The sequence below is a fragment of the Chelonia mydas genome, chromosome 8, assembly GCF_015237465.2.
Source record: "Chelonia mydas isolate rCheMyd1 chromosome 8, rCheMyd1.pri.v2, whole genome shotgun sequence".
Lineage (NCBI taxonomy): Eukaryota > Metazoa > Chordata > Testudines > Cheloniidae > Chelonia > Chelonia mydas.
Window position 1 is genome coordinate 92,198,761 of NC_057854.1, and position 27,432 is coordinate 92,226,192.

Genomic DNA, 27,432 nt, shown 5'->3' on the forward strand with positions numbered 1-27,432 from the left:
GAAGGCTGAACTGGAGTTCTGGTGGCTTAGGATTGCCAGTGATATTTGTTGATATTACCTTAGAATCATGAATATATCGCATACTATACTTCTCTTGTACCCAGTGAAACTGTTTCTGTTTTGTGCAGTACTGGCCTTCCTAACTGTGCATTGCTTTAGGTAAGTGAATGTTCTTGAATAAATATCCATGCAATGACATGATAGATAATGAAATGTAACGCTGACCGTCTGCTTTTCCTTTTATGGTGAATAAGGAATGTCATCTGAAGCCATTTTGGAGTTTCTAGTGAAGTAAGAAAAGGCACTGTTTTTAAGTGAGCATATTATGAAGTGACTGGCTTGAAAAAAATAATCCAGTCTGATAAATCTTATATGCCAAAATGTTGTAGTCATGTTGTGATGAAGTGAAAATCTGTTTGCAGTGCAGTTACTTACTGTGTGTACCTCACAAGGGCATTTTGAGGATTATTAGATTTAAGTTTGATTTAGGGGTCAAAAGAAAATTAATGTAGGCTAATATTTGATAGCTCTTCTACTATCTGAATATAATTGGTACTTGCCAGGGGATGGAGTACTAGATCATATAAGAGGTCTTTCCTTTTTTACCTAGCTACTATGATCCTAAATTTCTCAACTGGTCTAATACCTTTTGGTCCTCATTTCATATAAACAAAACCCAGCACCTGGACTACATAGCTGGCTGATCATTTTCCCCACTTTCTTTTTTACATGTAATATTGAATGCACAATATTAAGAATAATTTGCTATACAGGAGGGTCTACCTCACAGCTTAATTTTTTTTGCATTTCTTGTGCTAGTGGAGGCTGGGGGCACTGATGGGGCAATTTGCTTCTTGATGGTGGGTTGTGAGGAGGAGGCATCTAACATCAGGCCCCCCAAACTCCTGAGGCCTTTAGGGAACAGCATTGGTAAGCTTTGCAGGAAACAGAAAAGCCAAGGAGAGAGGATAGAATTACTGTGCTCCCTGGGAGTTCCTGGAACTCTTTTGTAGGTGAGAGGGGGCGCAGTTGTCAATCAACCCCAAATCGGGGCTTAGGCCTTCAAGACAAAATTGAGCTCTTAAGTTTTAGAATAAAAAGTCCTTTGCAATGTTCTTGAAAAAAAATATGCACATTCTTTTAATCCATAGTTGAGAAAGTGCAGTGTGCCCTTGGCTATAGATATTAATTTAAAACCAGTCTTCATACTTGGAAAAAAGATTTATATAGTGTGGGTAAAATTCTGCTTCCAGATACACCAGTGTCAAGCCGGTGTAGTGAAGTCAGTGAAACTGCGTGGGATTCACAGCAGTATCACTATGAGCAGACTTTGTCTCAGCACCTCTCCAAGAGAAGTGATTGGCATTTTTAACAAATCACCACTGGCAACTATAAATATTCTGCATTATTTATCTAAATCGTCATCTTGGTTGACTGACTCTTTGATTAACCCCTGGTAAAATGAATTAATTTCATCTGTTTTGTCATTAAAGTCACTGGTGAGAATAAATATACAGATGCCCTTGAGACTTTCAAATTACTGATAGAAAGACAGGGATTTTTAGTTTGCTATTAGTAGGTGTCATGGATCCACAAGCCATGCCAGGCCTCAGACCTTAACATAGACTCTTTAGGAGCATACGCTTCTTCTTGCTAGGCCCTGGACCTCCACTTTTGACTGGGTCGCAGACTTCAGCACTTTGTTTCTCATCATGACTCCTTCAACAGGTCTTAAAGAGCTTGGCCCCTGTTGGAGACTTACCCTCTTTGGAGCTGTGCAACCAGCAGATGTTTGCTGAGACTCAGGACAGATGTTTCCTAACAAGACACCTTTTATTAGACAACTGGAATGCAGTAATTAGTGTCGTCAGAGTAGAATGGAAAAGCAAAGCCTACATGCATGTGCAGGCTGGCAGCCCAAACTCTCTCTCGTGCCCAAACATCCAGGATTGACACATGCACCCCTCCAGCCCCACCAGTTAGCCCTGGACAGCAGGATTCTTACTGCAGTCTGCTCACACCTCAGTTCTTTGTTTCAACCTCCAGTCACACCATTTCATGTTCTGCCCCCCTGGGCTGGCAGTCTTTACAAGTTAATGCCTGGTCGGTGGTCTTCTATTGTATCTTCAAGGTAACTCCATTCATATGATGACATACTCTTATCCACACTGACCTGCCTACTTGACTCCCACCCACGCACTGCATTTTCTGTTCTTCTGTCCCAGGAAAGAAACTAACCCATTCTCACACACTGGTTAACAATATAAAAGTGAGTGGGGAAACTGAGACACACATACTTTTGCGAAAAATAATACCAACATTTCTCACAAATGGAAGGTACAGTAAAAGCTGCTTGGAGGACCATCAGCAACAGGCACTCCCATTGCTTTAAGCGACCCACACAGTTTCCAGTGGAATTTTGTCCGGCCTTTAGATAAACAAGTCTGCTACAAAATCCATTTTTGCTAATTCTTTAGGAGAGTCCATGGTGTTTACAGTTACGATCCAGCTGCAGGATTTTTGTCAAGTCGTGATTGTATCATTAATTACCTTGTTTGAGACCATGGTGATGGGCATGATTTGAGAACCTGAATAGAACAGAGCAGTATGTTTGTGTGGTGATGTTTTACACTTAGATAATACTTACCCTTTGACACTCAAAACATTATGGTCCTGATTTTGCTCTCAGTTATAACAGTGTAAATCAGGAGCCGCACAGTTGTATACCCAGTGCGAGATCAGTAGCCAACTCTGTATTTTGCATGAAAGATTTTAGTAGAGCACAACAAAGGGATTGTTTTAGTGTGGAGAGACAGAGAGAGAGTGGAGAGACAGAGAGAGAGAGACACACACACACACAGCCTCTGTTCCATTCTCCTAGCTTTGTAATCCTACACACTCAAGTTTTTATTCATTGTGAACATTTAGTGGTGAAAGGGAACCCCTCCTTCGGCTAAATGGAGTGAACGTGAGCCTAGCCAAAGGCAGATGGGCCCGATCAGTAAACAACCCTCCGCAGCCGATTGACTGTGTGCTTTCCAGCTGGTCATCGTGGAGCACCTGTGACCCCTGTCAAAAGAAAAGAGTGAGTATTGATGACCTTAATGTGAAGCATGAGACATACGAGAGACTAAAAGGCAAGACAGTCTTTCGTAATATTGCCTCTGCAAAGACTCAGTGATGGAGTCACTCTTTCTGGCCCACGGCCCTTCACATCTCCTGCAGGGAGAATCCGCACAGGCAATGTACAAGACCTACGTACCTCTGGAGCATCACAAGAGACCTCCTAGGGCTTAAGTGCACGTCTAGGCCTTGTGCTAGGCTTCCCTGCACAGGGATGAAATTCATGTCAGAGTTCCCGGCAGGTAACTCTTCTTTTTATTGGGACGTGTGGGGCTTGCAACCCTTTGCTTTGGAATTCCAGTTCACCTTTGTCAGCTCAATCCTGCAATTCTTTATCTAAACATAGCTACCATTGACTTCCATGGAAATTTGCTGCGGTAAGGGAGTGTAGGAACAGGCCGTTAATTTTTCCTGTCTTGTATAAAAAGTAGCAAGTGATCATAGTCCTTTGGCGGGAGCATTCACACATAGGGCCAGCAGCCACAGGGCTCCTGCAAGTTGCTAAGCACCCTCAGCAACTCTGGATTTGAATGGGAATTGAGGGCACACAACACCTCACGGGACTGGGAGACTCTTTTCATTACCTGCCATTGAGCATTTTCTATATATGGAACAGCTTCAAACTAAGATCCTGTTCCTAATGAAGTCAATGGCAAAAATCCCATTGTTTTAAACAGTGCACAGGATTACTTGTTAACAGGTTAAGATAACCATTCTTAGAGTGGCTATCCCACGTCAGTCTTGCTTCAGCCCTTTGCAGTCGGAGTAATGATGCTCCAGCTGTGTAAGGAGTGAAGACTCTCAGTTATGAGTTTGTCTAGGAAATGGAAAAGGTGCAGAAGGATAATCTATTGGATGGATCAGAGAATTACCTCACGGGGTGTGGTCAGGAAAATATTGATAATGGTGTGGAAGGTTTAGTAAGTACACAGATAGACAGAGAATAACAAGAGGTGTCATTACCAACTCTAATTGAGAGAAGGGAAATGCCATTGAACCCTTCCTTATTCTTTCCCACTCCGAGCAATTAGTCCTATTTAAACAAAATCTATCTTAATGACAAACTAAAAACTATATTTTTTATTCGAACACTACTAAGTGTGGAAAATCTTGTTTAATAAAATGAAAACTACCCCAAATTATTTTTTAAATTAGGTCCATTGCAAGAAAATCAAAATTCTGCCATATTTACTATTTTTCTTGGTGTTACTCCTATAGCAAATATGTCTCAATACAAGAAGTTTGTATTTTAATTTAGGAACCATAAAATTCATCCATTCTACACAGGTGAGTAAATGTTTTCTATGTCATTACAGTACAGATTTGCTCATGTGGAACGGCCTTCTCAGTTCAGGGGAGACCTGTGTGACTACTCTGACAAAGAAACAGAAGATTGTGTTACAAACCATCCTTGCAGAAATAAAGTTAGATGCGAAGGCTTTGTATGTGCAATTACAGGTAAGTTCTTGAATTGGGGGACACTCCTGCTCCTGTTGAAATTAATGACAGAACTCACAAGAGCTTTTTGCTTTTTTATGGGGTTTGTCCGAGTAAAGGTATGCCAGGATGAGGCCCAAAGTGTATCAGCACTTACATCACATTTGCAAATGACTGTGATTTTAACTGTAATGTAGGCCAAGTTCCAGTCTGCCAATCTTGAGCATCTCTTTAAAATCCAGTTGTTTTGGAAAGTAGGAAATTAAAAAATAGTCTTGATAATAAAAGCTGCCATAAAAGTGGTTCAAAAAGTCAGATAGCAGCTGCAAAATATGTGCCCATGATTTTGGCACATGCCTGAGATCATAAGGGAAAAGCTTTATATGGATTCGTTGTTGTAGTCGTGACAGTTCTGCCTACCCCATATAAATTACTGTTCTGTAGCATTCATTAGTTCTCTTTTCACAATCACATTGGTGGAACTGGTGGAGCCCTCTAAAGAGATTAAGGGAAATATAACGAGAGCTGGGTGAATAAATGAGTTTTCGGTTCGGCTGAGTGGAAATAACAGTTATTTGTTTTTTCTTGGCAAAATGAAAAACTGATTTTTTTTTTATTTGGTCAAACCAAACATTTAGCCTCTCTGTGCCTCAGTTCCCCTTCCGTAAAATGAGAATAAAAGCACATCCCTAGCTCACAAGAGTGTTGTGAGAATAAATACATCAAAGATTGTGAAGTGTTTAAAGGCCTACTTACGAAAAGCATCATATAAGAGAGAGGTATTATTTTTATATAATTCATTAACATCTCAGTTGTAAGGATCTTATTATGGATGGAAAACACAGCATGAGAAAACAAAATTGTTCTGTCTGCCTTGATTCACAGAATTCTTTTGAGGTCTCTGTAGAGCAATTCTAATAATAAAAGAAATGATAGACACGCAGCCTTCATGTCTGTTATTTCTCTTATTAAGAACGTGTTACCAGTATGCTCCTCTCTCATTTTAATTAAACCTGTCATTTAAAATGTCCCAAATTTGTTCATTGGAATTTCAAGTTATTTGTTCTTGTAATCGATCATATACGTAAGAAAATAATTATAATTATTTATTATTGGGGCTGGTGGAAAAATTTCCAAGGACATTTTTTTTTTAAAAGAAAATTGGATTTTTGACTAAACAAAAATTTTTGCAGAAAATTTCTGCCCTAATCAAAAGTGTTTGATTTTTCCATTGGAAAAACAAACTAACTTAACTTTTTTTTCAACTTGTATCCATTTTACACTTTTTAGCAGTTTTCAGACTTTTTTTAATGAAAAGTAGAAATTTCTAGGGCGGATAACGAAATATTTTCCAACCAGCTCTAATCAACATGTTGTATTCTATTAGTTTATAAGCTTTATGGGGTCACGACTGTGGCTTTGTAGTTTTTAATAATAAAAATGGTAAAGGACTTCTTAATTAAGCAATTTCAATGTTGCCTCTTAGGAAGATGCATTACACGGAGGTTGCTTTGCAATGGAGATGATGACTGTGGGGATCAGTCAGATGAAAAAAACTGTAAAAAGGTGTATAGAAAATGCAACCAGAAGATGGAGCAATATTGGGCAATAGAGAATCTGGCAAGAGGGTAAGTAGGCATCCTTTGCATAAACCAAACATAGCAAATTTAATTAAATGACTTCTTGAAAATGGAGACATATAGTAACCTGAAATGGTTAAAGTTCCCTGCACTTCCCTTTCAGATAAGGAAAATATGTTGATGTAGTCTCAGATTGCTAAATATTAAACTGTAAATGTTGTAACAATTGACGGGTCTTGGGTCCTGATCCAAAGCCCATTGGAAAAATTCATACTGACCCGAAAGGGTTTTCATTTGAACCTTAGTAAATAACAGTCACTGAGACCAAAAAACATCATTGTGTGCAATGAACACACTAAATGAATTGTCTGGTTGTAATGCTCCACATGACATAGGTAGTAGTTAGCCTGCCAGTAGTCATGTGAAGGGAGCTGCTTTGTAGGGTAGTGTGTTCACTTATTCTCTTCTGGAAATGTACCGATTGTGCCAAAGCTGGGTGGGTAGGTAGTGAACGACAAACCTTCTAAAACATCTACAGATCATTGTTATTTGAACCATTGGACACCTGAGAAATCATGGATTTTGTTGTTGTGTGGGATGAAGTCAAAGGAGTTACTCCAGATTTACAGGGGTGTAATCAAGATCAGAATGTGGCCTGATAACTACTCTATGTGTATGAAAAATTTTGCCTGGCCTCCAGGAGGCTGGGATGACACCTATTTAAAAATCTGGCTCTGAAATAAAACACTGGGTGGGGATGTTGATATTTGAAAAGAAAATTAAATCATGATTATATTATAGAATGGCCTGAATCAAAATCCTATGTCCAAAGTGGGACACTTTCTCGGGGCACCCAGACCTATGGGTGACCTTGTTACCCCTCTGCTTTAGCACAAGAGAGACTTGCTGGTGCTAAACTAGGTGAGAGCTCCCTGTCACCAGAGTCTGTTCGCCACCCCAGACAAACTTCTCAGGATTCTGCCAGGCCACACTTTGCCTTGCACATAACACTTGGTGCACCCAAGTTCCCGATTTCCCTGGAAGAACATTCCTCTGGGGTATCCAGCCCATCATTCAACACTCACAGAGATTACCAAATTTGCTATCTGCAGAGAGACAGTGTACACACCGGCTTGTTTGATTAAACCGAGTAGTCACACTTAATTTAATATTACAGCACTGAATTCTACTTCTGGTAAAACAAAGAGAAGTTTTTAGTAACAACTGAGTAAGGGTAGTGGAAACAGAACTGGTTACAAATAAAACAAAAATATAACACGCTGGGAAGAGATTAAACATACTGTGACAGGGTAGGGCCAGATGGCTATAGGAGAGTAATAGAAGGCAGATATATTAGCCCCAGGCTCAGTAGGTCCCTTTTCCCTGGGTAAGGTAACAGGGAAGGTTCCAGAACAATCAGGAACCTTCTCGAGACAATTAAGACAGGCTGATTAGAACACCTGCAGCCAATCAAGAAGCTGCTAGAATCAATTAAGGCAGGCTAATCAGGGCACCTGGGTTTTTAAAAGGAGCTCACTTCAGTTTGTGGTGTGCGTGTGAGGAGCTGGGAGCAAGAGGCGCTAGGAGCTGAGAGTGAGAACGTGGACTGTTGGAGGACTGAGGTGTACAAGCATTATCAGACACCAGGAGGAAGGTCCTGTGGTGAGGATAAAGAAGGTGTTGGGAGGAGGCCATGGGGAAGTAGCCCAGGGAGTTGTAGCTGTCGCACAGCTGTTCCAGGAGGCACTCTAGACAGCTGCATTCCACAGGGCCCTGGGCTGGAACCTGGAGTAGAGGGCGGGCCCGGGTTCCCCCCAAATCCTCCCAACTCCTGGTCAGACACAGGAGGAGTCGACCTGGATTAGGAATAGTCCCCTAATCTCACTTCACATGCACCCCCACCCCCAAAATATTGCTTCATATTGTAAAAATCACATTAAAGGGAAAATGCTCATTTCTGTGCAACTCTCTGAAGATGTGACTGCTGTGTGTGTCATCACTGATGCTTCATACTGCTTCATACCATAGTACAAATTAAAAAATAATTTGAACTCTTACAGAAACATGCCTCTCATCTCTTTGAAGCCACAATTGCTCAGTCATATAATTTTAGTGTACCTTCCCACTTTTCACTTTGTTCTAAGATTGAAGCTAATTTTAACAATTTCTGAGACCTTTTTATGCAACTTTTTGACTCCAAACTAAGGAAAGTGAGGCCTAACAAAGACCTGGAGCACAACATAACAGTTATAGGTTCTGGGGATTTCCCGATTTCATCGGTATTTTTTCTTTTGTGATTTTTCCTCTAGTGATGCTCACTGCTATTTAAACATGATCTCATTCAGATTAGCGCCATATCCTGAGACCGTGCACCACTGTCTAGATGAGATTCCACTGGGATTCACCCTGCGGTGATGGTGGTGAATAAGAGAGAACTCTTGGTCCCATCACCAAAAAAAAGCCATTCTCCCTACATAAAAAGATTGCCAGACTGCATGTTTACTGTTTACAGATGGATTTAGGATCTAATCCAGTGCCTAGTATATATTTTGCCCACCTCTGCCCCTTCTGCCATTCCTGAAAGAGCTACTCCAAATCCTTACTTTCCAGCACAATTTCAATTCCATGAACGTTTATTGGCTGGGTAAAGTATACAAATGTTGCTCGCACTGATGGTATGATGCCGTAATGTCAGTCCCAGCTGACTAAATGTAATTCTTCTGTGGTTAATATTATCTTCAGCAATGTTTCAAAACATGACTCCCTCTTCCATTTGCTTGTTGGATGGGAAGGTTCTCCTAGACCACTTAGAGTGGATTATAGAAGACGGAAAGTTCTGATGACAGAATCCCTAGGCAACAAAATAGGCAGGCACAAAAGGAAATAGGGAAAAAACCTTGCCTTTCTTAGCCAAATTGTATATTTTGCTGCTACTTAAATTATAAACGTTATTGTTTCACTGTTATGCCTCCTACACAGGTTAAATATCCTCACGAACAATCTGGAAGGTTTGGTTCTTGATCACAGGTACTATGCTGGGGGGTGTACTCCACATTATATTATGGATACCAGGTTTAGAAAACCATACAATGTAGAAAGCTACTCCCCAGAGGTAAGAATCAGATATTTTTTCTGCAAGCAAACTTTAATTAAATTTCCAATAGTTTTCAGTGCAGTGTGTCGACACATAACATTTTAATGAATTTCAAGAATTGGGGTCAAGTGGTTTAGGACTAAATTTTGACCTACTTTGAAAATATTAGGGAACATAATAAGTTATTGTTATATTCTAATAATCATGTATATGTTCTCTAAATGACACAAATATGAAAAAGTAAAGTTTCTGTAATGAAGCCATCCAAAATTCTCAGCTAGGTTTTGTTGTTTCCTTGATTTGCTTGCAAGAAAGTGAACTGCATTTCAGAGATTCTCTATAATGATGCAGTACACAATGGGTGCCTGAAATAGTAATGCTCATAATATGAGGAAATCGATTATTAAATATAAAACTGTAGGGGAAGGAGAAAGGAATGATTCCAGTGCCAACGTGAAAGTGAAATATTTGTGTTCATGGTAACATGCAATGTGGGGCACTTTTACCATTGTTCGCTGTTGCACACAGCACAGACTTTATTTTGACTGAGTTGCATGTTCAGGGGAAGGATGGTCTCATGGTCCAGGCAGAGGACTGGAAATCAGGGGATCTGGGACCTAATTCTGGCTCTGCCAAACATTTCTGATGTGAATTTTGGCAAATTCAGGTAGGGTTTGATCTTATGTGCATTGAAGTCAATGGCAAAACTCCCAATGACTTTAACGGTGCAGGATCAGGGCCTTACTTTCTCTTTGCCTCAAAAACCTGATCCATAAAAGTGGTGTGAAAATACTGACATCCAAGGGGCAGTGTGAGGAAAGCAACTTGAGGTCCTCTGATAGAAAGGAGGTGTGATGGGATGTGCCAACTCCACACTGGGCCTGAAGGGGTTAATGAGAATCTGAGGGAGCAATCGGCCTTGCCCTGCTACACCTGTCGTAAGTGTCAAAGCTGGAGGGAGGAGCTAAAAGGGCCGAACCAAGCTCAGTTAGGGGTAAACCAGGAAGGAGTGCAGACCTCTGGGTCTCTCTCAGTGAGAGAAGCCTGGCTGGAGTCAGGGAGCTGAGTTAGTGAGCTCACGCCAGGATTCAGCATGCTGCTTGACGGATCTGCAGGGAGCATGAAGACTCCTGCTGAGTCAGTTGAGAAAACTCTCCTGCAGCAGAACCAGATGCTAAGAAGCTGTGCAGTGGGCCCGTGGACGAGGCCTGGGAAGAGTGGTACTGATACACTGGGAGCCAGGAAAGAGGTTGCAGCAAAGGCTGCAGACTGGGCAAGGCAGGAGGTGGTCCAGGGAGGCAGCCAGGGGTCTGTGTAGCGAGGCCTTGACTTCCTACTCAAGTCTGGACTCCAGGGGAGTGGGGGGGCATTGGGTTTCCCTACCAGCCCACCAGGAAAGGTGGAACGGAAACCCCCCTGCAAGGTGTAAGGACTGTTGAAGCCCCCCTGATACCAGGCGTAAGGATTGGTGAGTCCAGACTCAGACTGAAAGTCCAAGAGGATGTTGGACTGTTATTTGTTGGACTGCTGGTTTACCCCAGAAGGAGTGAGACTTTGTGTGACCTGGCCGAGTTGCAAGGAGAAGCTGATCACCACAGGGCACTAAAGGAGGAGAGCCTCCTATGCTACACCCAGCCACCAGGGGCGTGCCGGCAGTGAGTCATAGAATCATAGAATATCAGGGTTGGAAGGGATCTCAGGAGGTCATCTAGTCCAACCCCCTGCTCAAGGCAGGACCAATCCCCAACTAAATCATCCCAGCCAGGGCTTTGTCAAGCCTGACCTTAAAAATATCTAAGGAAGGAGATTCCACCACTTCCCTAGGTAATGCATTCCAATGTTTCACCATCCTCCTAGTGAAAAAGGTTTTCCTAATATCCACCCTAAACCTCCCCCACTGCAACTTGAGACCATTACTCCTCGTTCTGTCATCTGCTACCACTGAGAACAGTCTAGATCCACCCTCTTTGGAACCCCCTTTCAGGTAGTTGAAAGCAGCTATCAAATCCCCCCTCATTCTTCTCTTCTGCAGACTAAACAATCCCAGTTCCCTCAGCCTCTCCTCATAAGTCATGTGTTCCAGTCCCCTAATTATTTTTGTTGCCCTCCGCTGGACATTTTCCAATTTTTCCACATCCTTCTTGCAGTGATGAGCTGCCAAAATCTTAACAACCGGTTCCTTATAAAAAGTTCTGATTTAAGGGATGTGCCCCAGTATGTATTTTTTGTACCAACAGGGTTACCATACGTCCGTATTTTCCCGGGAGTAATTTTTAAAATTTAAAAATTCCTCCCGGACGGCGATTTAAGAACCAAAAAACTTGACCTGTCCAGGAAAATACGGGTGTGTGTTAACCCTGTCTTAAAAAGATGGGCATGAACTAGAAACGAGCTCCGTTTCACATGTGTGGGGCCCCGACACTCCCTGGGGGTGTGCTAGGGTGACCAGAAGTCCCGATTTTGAGTCTTTTTCTTATATAGGCTCCTATTACCCCCCACCCCCTGTCCTGATTTTTCACACTTGATGTCTGGTCACCCTAGGATGTGCACATGTGTGGGTCCCAGCTGCTCCCTGCCCCCCTCATTGAAGCAGGTGTGCAGGGTTACTGCCCTGGGAACTGCAGGACACCAGTGGACGTGGGGCCAGCTGCAGACAGGGGCGTGGGGCAGGGCTAGCTGGAGGCAGGGGGTGCAGGGCTGGCTGCGGGCAGGGCAGGGGGTACGGAGCTGGCTGGAGACAGGAGGTGCGGGGTTGGCTGGAGGCAAGAGGGTGCGGGGCTGGCTGCGGGCAGGGCAGGGGGTGCGGAGCCGGCTGGAGACAGGAGGGTGCGGGGTTGGCTGGAGGCAAGGGGGTGTGGGGTGCCTGGAGACAGGGCAGGGGCTGACTGGAGGTAGGGGCTGGCTGCAGGCAGGGCAGGGGGTGCAGGGCAGGGCGTGCGGCAGGGGCTGGTGCGGGCAGGGCAGAGAGTGCGGGGGCGGCTGAAGACAGGAGCTGGCTGTGAGCAGGGCAGGGGTTGCATGCGGGGTGCATGTGGGTGGGATTGGCTAGATACTGGGCGGGGGTGCGGCAGGGGCTGGCTGCAGGCAGGGCGTGCAGGGCTGGCTGGAAATAGGGCAGGGGGTGCGTGCGGCAGGGGCTGGCTGCGGGCAGGGCAGGGGTGTGTGCGGCAGGGGCTGGCTGCAGGCAGGGCAGGGGGTGCGGGGGTGGCTGGAGACAGGGGCTGGCTGCAGGGAGGGGGTGCGGCAGGGGCTGGTGCGGGTAGGGCAGGGGGTGTGCCAGGGGCTGGCTGCAGGCAGGGCAGGGGGTGCGGGGATGGCTGGAGGCAGGGGCTGGCTGCAGGCAGGGGGTGCGGCAGGGGCTGCTGCGGGCAGGGGGTGCGGGGGTGGCTGGAGGCAGGGTGGTGGGTGCTCACGGGGAGAGCAGCAGGACGCAGCCCAGGCCCAGCAGAGCAGCCGGGGACCCACCAAGCAGCAGCGGGAGCCCCAGGACCAGGGGAGCGGCAGCAGCAACAGGGCTTGTGCTCAGGGCCAGGCGGCAGCCCACATGGCTCCCACAGCGCAGCGCCCCCGGTGGCCGGAGGAGGAATTACATCACTTCCCGGCCAGAGCCCATCAAAGCCTCAGCGCCCCCTGCAGGGAAGCGGGTTAACAACTGGTTCTAAAACTGCTTCAAAATTTAATAACTGGTTCGCGCAAACTGGTGCGAACCGGCTCCTGCTCTCCACTGCCTTCTTGTAGTGTGGGGCCCAGAACTGGACACAGTACTCCAGATGAGGCCTCACCAATGTCGAATAGAGGGGAACAATCACGTCCCTGCTGGCAATGCCCCTACTTATACATCCCAAAATGCCATTGGCCTTCTTGGCAACAAGGGCACACTGTTGACTCATATCCAGCTTCTCGTCCACTGTAACCCCTAGGTCCTTTTCTGCCTAGCCATTCGGTCCCTAGTCTGTAGCAGTGCATGGGATTCTTCCGTCCTAAGTGCAGGACTCTGCACTTGTCCTTGTTGAACCTCATCAGATTTCTTTTGGCCCAATCCTCTGATTTGTCTAGGGCCCTCTGTATCCTATCCCTACCCTCCAGCATATCTACCTCTCCTCCCAGTTTAGTGTCATCTGCAAACTTGCTGAGGGTGCAATCCACACCATATGCTTATAGGAGTCATATGGTTATAGGAGGCTACAGAAGTGCAAATAAGTATTATTGTTTTAAAATATCCAGAACGTACTGTATGAAAGGGCAGGCACCCAAGTAATTTTCAAACTTGTCATTTACCTTTAATGGGCATCAAAGATACAGAGCCTGATTAAAAGCCCATTGAAGTTAAAGCTGTGTGTTGTCTCGTGTGATTTGATACGTGATGCCTATTAAGCAAGCTTTGTTCCTTTCACAATTTTAAACTTGTTTAAACTTTCATGGACTTTAAGACGTAGGCAATTGCAATACGGAGGAGACAGTAGCTCTCATCTGCATTTTATTAACCTGTGCTGCAAATCAAGGGGTATTGTAGTAATAATAATGATTAGCAATTATACTAGGCTTTTCATCTTCAAAGTGCAAGCACTAATTCAAAAGTATGTTTGTTGCAAGACTATCAAGACGTCTTCCCTCTGCTTCAGATATGAAATCAGTATGCAAGAAATAAAGTGTGTTGGTTTTGCTTTTTGTTTAGACCAAAGGCAAATATGAATTTACATTGACTGAATACGAATCTTATTCAAGTTTTGAAGAAAATATCCTCAGGGCAAAAGCTTCGCAGACTAGCTTTGGCTTTGGAATAAAGATACCAGGAGTGTTTGAACTTGGTTACAGTTATAGTGACAACAGGTTCAAGAAGTTCATTCAAAGGATGAAAAAGTTTTCTGCAACTGTAAGTGACTTTCCACTTAAAACTGTTCTCAGTTTAGTTAACACCTGAGGTGTGACGTTTAAATGTACATGTGTGTATATGTGTATAAAAAAATATAGGACTAGATCCTCAGCTTTTGAAGTTTAGCTCCAAGGAAATCAGTAGAACTACACTTTGTTCGAAGTGATGCTCACCAAGGGCCCGAGAAGCTCCTGCAATAGACACCATTAGAGAGAGAAGGAGAACCTGGGGTAACTCACACATTCATTGATTTTTGAGGACAGAAAGGACCACTACGATCACCTAGTGTGACTTCTTCCATAACACAGCCCACAGAATTCCACCCAATGAGTCCTGCTTTGAGCCTGATAAGGGGCCTAGATTTGATTATCCAGGTTGCAAGGCTTTTTAAATTGAAAGATCCTCAGCTCCTGAAAGTGTTTCCCTTGATGGCCCAAACAAACCTGAGTCTGAATGCATTTAGGGCACAGTGGAAAGCCCATTTTATTATCCAGGCTTTTGTCCCAAAAGGGGTGTGGAGGGGAAGGATATACGTTGGGTTGGACAATAGTCTGTTTGAGGGAATGTCTTTGTTTCCATTGTGTAAAATTGCTCCCTCACTTTACGTGTTGGTAATGGCACATTTTACAAATTAAGATCTATGTAGAGTATACGGATTTGTGTGAGCTGTTTAATGCAGACCAGTAACATCCATTTATACAATGCATGGACAGTATATATAACACTCACTGAGGTAACATACTTTGCATGGAGAACCATGTCCCTCATTTCACTTGGATGCTTTGTGTGTCTACATTTCATGTAGTCCAGCAAATTTATTCATGCCCGTTCTGAGCTGGATGTTGCCCGTTATAAACTGAAGCCTCGGACTCTGATGCTCCATTATGAGTTCCTGCAGAGACTCCATCAGCTGCCTTTAGAGTACAGCTATGGTGAATACAGAGAACTTTACAGAGATTATGGGACGCATTACATTACTGAAGCTACTCTTGGCGGCATCTACGAATATACTTTAGTTGTGAACAGCGAAGAACTCCAAAAGGCAGGTATGTGTATCCAGTACTATACAGCATTTAATGAAAAAGAGTTCCTAAAGCTTTGGGGTCAGATCTACTACTTCTGCTGCCACACGCACTCCTATCTAGGAAACCAGTTACCGCCTCCACAGCATTGGTCCTACCTGAACCTCCAGATGCTGCTCTGTGGGGATTAGGCTCTGTGGCTAGAGAGGGGGTAAGCCTGGGGTGAGATGAGGCTATTGGAGGCCGGGGGGGGCACATGTCTGTAGCATTATCCCTAAGAGATTCTGAACAAGATAATGTTCTCCCCTTCTGTATGTAAACCAAGGACCTAATTTTCAAATGATGCTGAACACCCTTCGCTTTCATCAACCTCAGCTGGAGCTGCTGGTGCTTATCGCTTCAGCATACCAGGCCCTGTACTTGATCTTTCCAACACTGACTAGAATGAGAATCCCATGGCTAAATCCCTAGTTGGCTTTGAAAATCAAAACCTACATTCTTCTATTCAGCGCTTTACAAGTGGTAGTTGTGAAACTCCTCTAGCCTCCATAACTTTTCCAGCATGCAGGAATCTAGGAGTTGGTCATTTGCTGGGTGACTTTTCTGCAGGATGCTGCTCTAGTTGTTTGACTCGTGCTCCTTTACAAGGGTTTGTGTGGAACACAGAGAGCTGTGGGATGATAATCAAGAGCAGCATTCTTTTGTTTACCCATTGGCATTGGAGGTTCAGGGACGGCCTTCAGTGCCTATTTGCAAACGTACTCTTTGTGTTACACAGCAGGGTCCACTATCTGTTTGCTCTTCTGTTGAGTAGTACGTTAGTAGGTAATGCTGTATTTAGACTTGAGCCAGAGGGACAGAACTTAGATCTGTATTTCAGGCATTCAGAATTTCAGTGGTATTCAAGATCTGAGGTTTTGTTTTGGACCCATCTCTAGCTATATATTTTTTTCTAGAAGCTCACATCTAAACACCAATATATTACTATTACTGTTTATTACTGGGATCACAATAGTGTCTAGAAGCCCCAGTTGACCACGAGATTAGGCACTATACCTACACATTGCAAGAGACAGTCCTTGAATCAAAGATCTTACAGTCAAAATAAACAATGTAAGCGTGAATGGAGGGTCCATCAGATGGATTTGCCAAGGTGCCAGTTAGATGTTAAAGCTGAAATCTAACTTTATTTGCCAATTTGATAAGTTCTATAGCCAATGTTGGAATGTAATTTAATTAGGATAATCCCTTTTTATTGAGTCCAGTGAGCACTAATTTAGTGCTAGTAGTATTCCCTGGCAGTGAGTGACTGTCACATGTGATTGCTGGCAGAGAGGCTGTCATTGATGAAGTGAAGGTAGTGCATCGTCCTTGCTTGTTAAGGCCCAAATTCAGCTAGGTATTGAAGCACATGTCTAACTTCAATGGGACTGCTAATGGGTTAAAGTAAGTCATGTGGCTAAGTACACTGCTGAATTGGGACCTTAACTGCTAACTCATTTAGGGCCGAATCCCGCAAACATTTGCTACTGAATGCACGGTTTACAGCCCTAAGGAATCTCATTTAAGTCACCGAGCATGGTAAGCACTATGCTCAATGGGAAGTGTTTGCAGGATTGGGCCCTTAGTCATTAATTTGCAAACCTGTAACTTTCAACAGGGCTTGGGTCAAAAGGGGTAACCATATCTTTATGATGCTCATTATTTGTAACGTACCACTTCCTCTGTGCCAGGAATTCCATGACATTTGATGTAGCCCCGCAAGCAAAAACATATAAACTCTTGAGAGGAAATTTTTTCTTTACTAAAGGTCTGATCCCGAGAGCACTCAACTCCATCAAAGTCACTGGGAGATGAGGGCACCAGATCCTTTTTCAGAGCAGGATTCGGCCCTAAAAATTCCCTGGGGGAGAGGGGGAAGGCAAAAAAATTCACCAAAAAGTGTTTAAAATGGAGTGTTGTTTTTATAAATATGTGTTGTTTTACTGTGTTTTTTAGGTTACTCTTTAAGTGACATCCAGTCCTGTGCACAGCATGGCTTTAACGTTGGTGGAAAAGTCTATGGAGTTTATATACGTTTGGGAATGTCAGCTGCTGGCTGTAAGGCTGTTTTAAATGAAATTGGAGGTAAACATCAAATAATCTTGTGCTTTGTATGTTCTTTTTTATGTGAGAGCAATATATGCTCAATTTCAGACGTAAAATCTGCACGCAGGAAATGGGCTTTGTTTTATGGAGTTTGATTTCACACCATTGACTTTAACAGAAGCAGGATCAAGTCCTTTACTCAGGAAAGAGGTGCTGCACCCTGCACTAGTCGCAGTTTCTAGTGCTTTTCAATAATAGCCCCATAAGGGGAGGCTGGTTTATTATTCTTTCCCCTGTGGCTAAGTGATCCCCTCCTTCCTTTAAAATCTGTGAATGCATCTATTGTTTGTTTGTTTTTTTTCATTTACAGTAATGTCAAAAGAAAAACTATGGGCCAAATCTTGAAGTCCTCCCTCAGGCACCACTCCCTTTTAAGTCAGAGGGAGTGCCAGATATTTGGCTGTATATAAATAATTGTGACCAAGGTCGCTTTCCCGTTTTGTTTCTAAATGGGATATGTAACTGGCAGAGTCCGCTTTGCTCCTAGCTTTTTATTTTATTTGTGATCCACAAAGAAATAGCAAAGCTGAGCTGGTCGCTTTACCCCTGTTTGCAGACAGCATCAGGCAAAAGCAAGTTGTGGAAGATTTCATAGTCCTTGTTCGTGGAGGAGGGAGTGAGCATATCACGACACTTGCCTACAAAGATCTGCCAACTGCTCAGCTAATGCAGGAGTGGGGAGATGCAGTACAGTACAATCCTGAAATCATAAAGCTAAAGGTACTGAAAATAATACACCATAGAGCCTCAATTAATCGAGTGCCATGGGGGACTTGGAATTCATTCAGATAAGGGAGGTTTTGAATAATCAGGGAGATTTTCAGAGTAACTAATTGACCTGTTTTAGGTAACAAGGCATGTCAGATAATTGAAGTTTGAAGAATCTAGGCAGTGCTGTATTAGAAATATACCTGATGGCATTTAATATTAGAGTATAATAAAATGACCTTCCTTTTTTCTGAATTACCCTTGCCTTCCATATTTACCATGCACTGTATAGTAGCAATTCTGTTTGGTTCAGAAAACCAAGGAGTGCACCAAAAAGTCTGGCTGTTTGTCCAGACTATCTAAAGCTCATAAATCTGTAAAACTAAGATAGAATCTCATGAGAATAGATTTTTACTAGGCTTTCCTACTTCCAGTCTTGGCCAGGTCTCGAATGTATAGAGAAGCATGAATGTGAAAAATAACAAGAGGAAAAAATGTCAGTAGAGCCTCATAATTTTGAATGTCACAGTTAGTTCATTTAACGTTTGGTTGACTATTGTGAAGGCAGAAGAATATTCTTCTTGGGTATGGCCCTGCACTATGGCTGGTTTTTGTTGGACTGCTCTTCAGTGGAAAATTGGATTTTGGTTAAATAAAAGTTTTGGGGAAAAGTGTCTGTTTTTCACAGAAAAAATATATTTTGTCAAAAAAACTAACACTCAAATCCCAAAATGTATTCTAAAAAGTGGAAAAATGTTGATTTGGAATACACACACACACACACACACCCCGCCTCCCAGTGCCTCATAAGATCTGTAGCTTAGGTGCCTCATATTCCTCTGTAGGCCTGGTTCCCCTGCACAGGCTACATCTCCCATGATGCACTGTAGCTAGGGACTCCCCAGGATGCGCTGATGTCTCAGCGAGAGGGGAGACCGTGGTGCATCATGGGAGATGTAGCCCAGCCAGAGAGCCTGGGCCAGGGAGGAGAATGAGGGCATAAGGCAGCTGAACTATGACTCCCATGAGGCACTGTGGCAGAAATCCTATATCAGTTTTTTTGTTTGTGTTTTGACTGAAACTTGTCAATTAGAAAAATGGAAATGTCTAAATTTTCTGTGGAACCTTTTGATGAAAGTGTGTTCTTTTCTCTTTCACAGACAATTTTCTTTAAAAAAGCCGTTTTCCAGCCTGCTCTAGTCTGAACCCAAAAGCCTTGATTCAAACCCACTGGAGCTTTGGGGTGTTCATTTGAAATCTGGATCCAGATAAAAGTCCTTAGATTGAGCCCATAGCTAGTGTTTATTTTCTCTCTAGTGGAAATATGTTTAATACTTGGCAATCTACGCATTCAAGGACTAATCCAAAGCCCCCTGAGCCAACAGAAAGACTGTTGACTTCAACAGGCTTTAGAGCAGCCCTTTCTACATTTGACTATATTGGTCAAATAGGTGTTTATTTTTCCAGGGCTTCATAGTTCACCCTGGCTTGGCACTGATTATTATGTTGGTTTTCCCCTTTTTTGTAATAAAAATTTCACATAATGTCCATGTTTTCAGCTTGCCCTCAACCCACTCAAATCTTCTGCTTTGACAATATAATCCATTTCTTTGTTAACTAGAACTCATCTCAGGTTTAAAGGAAGATATAAAATCAACTGTTTCAGGTAATCTACTCATGATTTCATAATTGCATTGAGTCCCAGAGATTTCAGTGTCCGTACTTGTCCAAGTATCCCATTTAAAGAAAATTCTGAACGCAAAGTAAGGCTAGGTTTTTTTCCTAACTCTTTAGATTCTAACCTGATATCAGTGACCAGATCAGCTAGTAGAAACCACAGATTGATATAATTTGGATTTGGCCTGCTAATATCCTGGAGGAGTATGAAGATCAAAAGCACCAGTAGTGTGCGACTAAACATGAGCCCTAAAAATGCTTCCACTGGGAAAAAATAAAGCAAAGCAGTTCATAAATCATCTACTAAAAGCACTTGGCAGGTCATTCTCAAGGCATTTCCTTATTTATATGATATGAATTCAAAAAGTAAAAGGTGGATCAAAGATCATTGTTGAGAAATGGAGAGACAGGGGCAGTAACAAGAAAGTACCTTTTTCCTTAAAATGCATTTGTCCTCTGAATGACGTGACCCTGTACAAATGGTATTGTGGGACTTCATGTTTGCTGTGTCCTGATGGCACGCATAGCAAATTTGCTCAGCTTACAATAATGACTTTAGGCTGGATCATCAGGTGATACAAACTGAGGAACTGGTCCTTTGATTGTAACTACCAAACATGCAAATTTAGCCTAGGAATCCTCCGATTTTATTCTTACTGGCTACTGTGTTATCATCTGCCAAGATGAATCTGTGGGGCAAATTCTATTCTCCGTTACACCTGGTTCTACTCTGTACCAAATTCTACCCTTGGCAACCCCATGATGTTCAGTCTGTGCCCCCACTTACACGTGTGCACGCCCATTATAGTCGTGGGGGTGCAGAAGTGTAACTGGTGGCAGAATTTGTCCCTGCAGCAGGAACTTAACATAATTATTCTGCTGAAGATGCACAAAATAGAGGCAAGTCCAGCTCTTTCTCCCAAAGCTGTAGCTGCTCTGCACAGCTGATAGGACTAATATGTTCCCATTTTAGAAAGCTTTTATTGGTATCTCCACGGAACACAAATCTCATAACACAGGGCCTACATTTTGTTCACAAACTGAGGTCCCACCATAGCTTGCAGTGCAGGGCTGACCTTATGAAAACATCTTGACCTTTGGAATGAATACAACACTTGTTTCTTCCCCTCTTTTCTCCCTCCTGCTTAGGCAGAACCCCTGTCTGAACTGGTGACTGCAACGGACTTTGCAAATGCAAATACACTAAGGGAAAATATGAAGCGTGCCCTTGTGGAGTTTCAGCTGGAGACCAGTTCCTGTCATTGTGCTCCATGCCATGGCAATGGAATTGCCTTTTTGAAAGGTAGAATCTCACGTCTAATACGTCTCTAGTATAAACGAACAGGGGAGCTGTAGGTAGGAGGCTTAACTGGCTGGTAATCTGTGTTCATTCTGTTCTCCTGTTCATCCCTGGTTAACAATATAAAGAAAATATATTTTAAAAAAGAGTAATTTCATTCATAAATCTCCATTGTTTAGTAGCCGCAGCAGCAAATTAACACCATTTTAGCAAGTGTCTTTATCAGTTACATTTAAGAAACAGTTCCCACCTCAATTATTCATCAGAAGAAAAGTTCATGTCTTTAAGTCTCTTTCTTTGCTTTCAAGATCATTACCATCATCCTAATGTCTCGGCATTAATTAATGTTGTGTTGTGAAGATGAAAAGCACCATGTAAGTGCTAAGTACTGGTATCATCTTCAGAATTGTTCAGTATTGTATCCTTTCCTTCCCTCCATTTTTAATGGAAGCTGCCCTCATTTTGAAGCTGACAATGATTTAAAAATGCTGGGGGAAAGTAATTAAATTGAATAAAAAACACATTTTCTAAATGGAGATTTATGGTGTGTGGGTTTTGCTAATAAAAGAAGATATTTTTCAAGTACCTAATTCAAATTTGAATCTGCAAAAGTCTTGATGAGAATCTGGTTATCATCTAAATGTGTCTAATGCAGAAATTATTGATTCAGGTACCATCCAGTTTGATTATCGTTCTTAACTGATTCCTCGGGTGATTACAGTTGTTTAAATAACTTATTAGGCCTTGAGTCCTCTTATCATTCCATTTAGGATAATTTGCCATGAAAGATGTTTTCAAATGACTATTGTCATTAGCACCCAGACAATGAATTCTAGGATCAGGGCCTCATTCTGCTAGGTGATGCACTTGCATGTAAAGAAAAGATGGTCTCTGCCCCAGAGAGGCAGCCTCTTCACCTACCCATATATGGAAAATTGAGTCGATAGAGAAATGTTCAGTATAATAATATACTGTAGTGAAGTAGAGTAATCCAGCTTTCACTGTTATCCTTCTAGAAACGCGCTGTGAATGTATCTGTCCTATAGGATATCGTGGTACTGCCTGTGAGATCACAGAAAGAAAAGGTAAGAGGGATTAGAAAGATGATTAAATAAATGTGGATCCCAAGTTAAAGAGAAAAACAACCCTAAACGGAGAGTTGAAATAGAATGGCCAGTCATATGATTATGTGTGTAAGTTATTTAGGTCTTTTTATGCAATCATTAAGAACTATATGGCCTAGTGGCTAAATCACAGGGCTGGGAATCGGAACTGTTAGGGCCTGGAGCATTTAAGTCAAGGTGAGTTTTGCTGCTGACTTTGGGGACCCCCACACTCTCCCCATCCCATCCCTTCCCACCTTATCTGGGGAGGCCCAGGGGAGGATGCTCCGGAAGGCTGGGCAGCACGGCTGCAGCGCCCTCCGGCGGGCCAGACTGGGAGGCGCAGCTGCAGCCTGCCAGCCCCAGAGCTGCAGCTGCTTCGGAGGCTTGGGGGAGAGCAGCGAGGCAAGAAGCAGAGAGACTCTGGCCCCACCTCTTCCCTTCTGGCTCTGCTGGCTGTGCTGCCTCTCCTTGCCCCTTCTGTGGGGGGGAGGGGCTGCGTCCCACCTCTCCCGCTCTCTATACCCGTTCATAAGCCGACCCCCTTCTCTGATGCTTCCCTTTTTTACTACAAAAATTCAGCTTGTGAATGAGTATATACGGTATATCAAAGTATGGAAAGATTAAAAGATAGATAGATTTTAATCTTTCCTTATAAATCCATCCCTTTGGTCCTTTCCTCAGAAGTCCCTCCAGTGTGGCGGTATGTTTCTGTTGCTGTGGTGTCCAGAACTCAGTGCAACTTTATACATGATTTCACACCAAAGCCTTATCATTATTTCTGTGCTTTGAGGAGGAGCTGATTTTGAATATGCAGCACAAACCAGCACTTATATCCCATTATAAACTCATGACTACTTTGCAGTCCATTATGGGCCTTTGGTCTCCTCCAGCATCTCTGCTTCCCAAGTTTGTCCCTTCCACGGAGTAAATGTCTCAGATTATTCTTCCTCAGCTATACTACAGCACATTTTAATTTTTCCCAGTTAAATCTCATTTTGTTATTTTCCACCCCTGATGCTAATGTCCCTAGGTTCCTTTGTATAATTTTTCTCTCCAGACTAGTGTTCATAACTCCTCCCAATTTAATATCATCTGCAAATGTAATTGCTATTTATTTCCTTCAGATCATTAATTGTGATGTTAAATAAGACTAGTTTTTACATCAATCCCTGCAGAGCTACAGTAGATCCCCGTAATTTGGTACATTGCCATTTATCATTGCCCTTCATTTACAGTCATTTCTTCAGTTTTCAGTCTAAATGACTGTATCCTAACCAAGCCAGAGTGAAATACATTTTCAGCTAAAATTTCCCAGGGCACAGGGACAACTTCATAGCTAATTCTAAGTGAGTCCTATGAGTCTTTAATTGTTGTCACTTACACATTGTTCAGGTCTGCTTACTGTGTATGTCATAGCAGTAAAATCTCCATTAGACACTTATCAACATGTAACTTCACATGCATTGAGTTTGGCTTACTGAATCTAAAGAGTTTAATATGTGTCACTTGCATGTCCAGGGTTAAAAAGAGGTGACCATATTTCCCAAAGAGAAAATGTGACACCACCAGCTGCTCCCCACCCCCACCCACCTCGCTGGAACCCTGCGGGTGTCCCCTCAGGAGGCTGTTGCCCGGTCGCTGGAACCCTGCGGGTGTCCCCTCAGGAGGCTGTTGCCCGGTCGCTGGAACCCTGCGGGGGTCCCCTCAGGAGGCTGTTGCCCGGTCGCTGGAACCCTGCGGGGGTCCCCTCAGGAGGCTGTTGCCTGGTCTTGTGGGGGGCCTCCTCAGGAGGCTGTTGCTGGGTTGCTGGAACCCTGCTGCCTCCTCCCCCCATGCTGGAATGCTCTCTCCCTCCCCCCCGATCCCCCGCAACTCTGTGTCCTCCCCTGCAAGGGGCTGGCATCTCTGCTCCCCCGCCTCCACGTTCCTCTGCACCACACCCTACCTTTTTTGACAAAAGTGGGCATTTGTCCTATTTGCTCTTGTCAACTGATCAAGTCAGCAAGAGCAAACGGAACAAATGCCTCCTTTTGAAAAAAAAAAAAAAAAAAAAGTCGGGACAGCTGAGCTGGGCTTAAAAAAGGGACTATCCCGGCCAAAATGGGATGTTTTGAAGAGAGGGGGTTTGGCAGAAAAAGTAAGTTAAATTAGGCCACCTGCTACTTAAACATAAACCTGCTAACAGCTTCCTCTGACTCCTCAGAATGTAAAGTGATCCCAGTTTGTGTCCTTCAGCTCCCTCAGATTCCCTTAGTCTCAAACAGAAGAGGTAAAATCACCTTGTGTCTTTTCATTTTCCCAGTTGAATGAAATGCAGAGTTTGAACAAGCACCATCAACAATGAATAGAGAATTAGCATCTTTAAATAATTGTCCAGTTTTAATGGTCCAAGATATTCTTAGTAATGTGGACGAGGGGTATTGTGTTTGCATGTAGGTATGATTTGTGTGAGCTGGGAGCACCCCGTTTGAAAAGAAACCTCTGTTGTGACACCCTTTTCTTTCTTCACGGTTTCTCCAGATGTTACTATAGATGGAAACTGGGGTTGCTGGTCCAGCTGGTCTGCATGCTCTGGAGGACAACGGATGACAAGAAGACAGTGCAATAACCCTGCCCCACAAAATGGTGGCAAGCCATGCACTGGGCCAGATGTTGAAACTATTAGGTGTTAAGGAAAATTACTAAAAATATATAAACTAAAATGACTACCACCTTGCAAAGTTAGTGGGAAGATAATTATAATTGACTTGATCAAGCCTCTTTATTCCTCTTTAAGGGCCTGATCCAATGCACACTGAAGTCAACAGAAAGATCTAACAGGCATTGGAACAGGATTCATATTTTTAATATGAGTCATTCTGATTTGACATGCTGGACAATTGTCCTGCAGGATTAAGTGTCCTTGTTTGTTTTAATATTGTGGCTTTGCTATAGGCCTTCATTTCAATGGGCTAATCAAACAAAACTTTATTTCTTGCACTATGTGATACCTGTTGATTTTTCTTGAGTTTTAATCTGTGTTCTCAGATTCCCCTGAGATAGGGAAAAGGGCATTTTATCTTGCATACACAGGAAAGCAGATGTGACTCCTCAGAAGACAGCTGTGTCGTGTTGAGCAAAATGCAGAAAATTAAAAACTAAATCTGCATCAGAGCAATAGCATCTAATGTGAAATTTGAGTCAGATGTTTATCCTATTAAAAATTGTTTTGAAGGAAAGATAATTGAATTGAGTAGTACTCTCAAATACTCAAATAAACCAAAGCATCAAATACACTCTCAAATACACGCTAACCTGTGCAATAATTTGTACTCTTATTCATGTTTAGCCCCCTGTCCTGTTCACTGGCCCAGCGTGAAGTTCTTCAAGCTAGGGGAAATCTGCCTTGTGACTTTTTACACAACTTTAGGAAACTGCTCCTGAGGCTCCTCTTTGTGCTCTGCATTGTGTGTCAGTGTGTATTCACCTCAGTCAAACCACCAGGAACAAGAGCAAGACTTTATTCTGTAAAGAAACACAGAACAGGATTACAGTCCAGCAGCCGCCTCTCTGCTTGCCTGCCTCGTGCTTCCAGCTTCAGTCAGTGCTGAAACTTCCTGCTGGGAGGGCAGAGGGTACATCCTGGCAGAAACCAAGAAAGTCTCCCAACATGCCGCAGTCTGTAGCCCACAACTTATAGTTCCCATGGCTACTGCTGAAGCACACAGGACCTTGGGCTGCACGTGGGATAAGCTTTCCATAGAACAAATACATTTAGAAGGAGGCTGGAGCATAATATCCAAAAGGCACTTAAAGAAATTAAAATCATGAATTTTGAAGTATGCAAAACCATATGCCAGAATGAATACTGTACCCCATGGATGTTGTGGCCAAACGGGAAGTGGTGTATGGAAAATGATGTCTCAGAATGAGGTCATAATGCAAGCCAATCAGCATTCTACTTACATTCTCCAGAAATATCACTGTCTTGGGAACAGCTCTAGCAATGATGGCAAAACTAGCCTTCGTTGTCACGGAGGTGGGCCAATTGCTCCACTATTTGGTCCCCCTGAACACCTCGGTGTTTCAACACACCCACTGCTAATCCAGCCAGTTCAAATATTTGAAATACAGAGAGGCCAGCAAACAAACCATAGCAAAAACAAACTAGCTGTCTTCATGCATTTCTGATGTACCTATCATGGTTGCCCCAGGTTCTTAAGACTCAAATTCTGTGTGAAATGGGACAGAAACACTCAGTTCTTGTGTCTTCATTATTGGATGATGACCTTTGCAAAGACATTAGTCTGTAGGTGACCATGCTGTGTAATAACTATAGTCATGTCAGTGTTCCAGCAAAACTATGAATATGGCAACCTATGCAAATATTTATCTGCTTGCCTATTTGTTGTAAGTTTGTAACATTTGCAAGGGCAAATATTCTTTTGTCTGGTAAGTCCTTGCCACTTACTGTCCTTTCTAACTGACATTCTCTTTATGCAATTCTGCTAAAAAGAACTCATGCTTACTGACATTTTAAACAATGGAACATACATTTGATTTTAATCCTCATGCTGCCTACATAGTTATGGACTAGGTCTTTGTGACGGCATTAAGAAAGGAAAAACATGTTGCAGATATAAAAGCAGAAAACACTCTTCTCATAAATGGGCTACATAATTGAGCTGCCAACCCAAAAACGCTTCCGTTTTTATGCTGTAACTGTTAACGCTTTTATGTGCTGGAATTTTGCCAGGAGGCTCATTAGGGTCTCCGTCAAAGAGGGCACAGCCAAAGCAAAATATATTTAAAGGGATACCAGCATGGCTGTTAGACACAGAACCCTGATTAACCAACATTGTTGCATCTCACAGGTGTCCATGCGACTTGCATGCAAACATGCAGTGCCGCACTTAAGTTCTCCCTGCTTCGAAACAGGCCAAGGATGGAAATTAACAAGGTATCCTGCTCTACAGGAGTGTGTTCTGTTTTGTATTTCAACAGCTTTCCTGAGCATGATGATGGAGTAATCAGGCAGATCAGAGGCTCACATGCACATCCATCAAATGCATCTGCAGTCACAAACAAACTTTGTAACCTGACTTCGAAAGATCCACTGAGCAGACGAATATTTTATCAGTGTGTCAGGCCTGGGGTGAAGGGTAACACCGATATTTCAAAATCAGCAGGATTATTTAAGTATAATTTCTGTTGGAGATTCAATTTGGGGCCTGTAAGCCTTGGAATTCTCCCTTAAAAGACAGAACTTTATTTTGTCCTTGTGGTTTTTGAACTAACTTATGATTTATTATGGCCTAGGGTAATAAAAAATCATGATGCACAAGCCACTAGCCGTCACCTTCAGCCCCCAACTAAAACCTCTCC

General features: G+C 43.0%; 1 protein-coding gene across 1 annotated transcript; it reads left to right on the forward strand.

The window, feature by feature from the left end:
- Nucleotides 1-27,432, forward strand: C8B (complement C8 beta chain). Its single transcript, XM_007059064.3, has 12 exons — nucleotides 1-159; nucleotides 2,929-3,085; nucleotides 4,440-4,581; nucleotides 6,047-6,188; nucleotides 9,120-9,252; nucleotides 13,910-14,107; nucleotides 14,913-15,153; nucleotides 17,128-17,256; nucleotides 17,834-17,997; nucleotides 20,812-20,965; nucleotides 21,979-22,047; nucleotides 24,589-27,432. Exons 1-12 carry the CDS (start codon nucleotides 68-70, stop codon nucleotides 24,738-24,740), a joined length of 1,773 nt encoding a protein of 590 aa, XP_007059126.2. The 5' UTR covers nucleotides 1-67; the 3' UTR covers nucleotides 24,741-27,432.

Bases quoted from the DNA above. Each gene is read 5' to 3' on its own strand.
- C8B (XM_007059064.3), top strand. From the start codon at position 68: ATGAATATATCGCATACTATACTTCTCTTGTACCCAGTGAAACTGTTT. The intron at 17,257-17,833 runs GTAAACATCAAA...CCCTGTTTGCAG, and splicing joins TGTTTTAAATGAAATTGGAG to ACAGCATCAGGCAAAAGCAA. The intron at 17,998-20,811 runs GTACTGAAAATA...CCTCCTGCTTAG, and splicing joins CTGAAATCATAAAGCTAAAG to GCAGAACCCCTGTCTGAACT.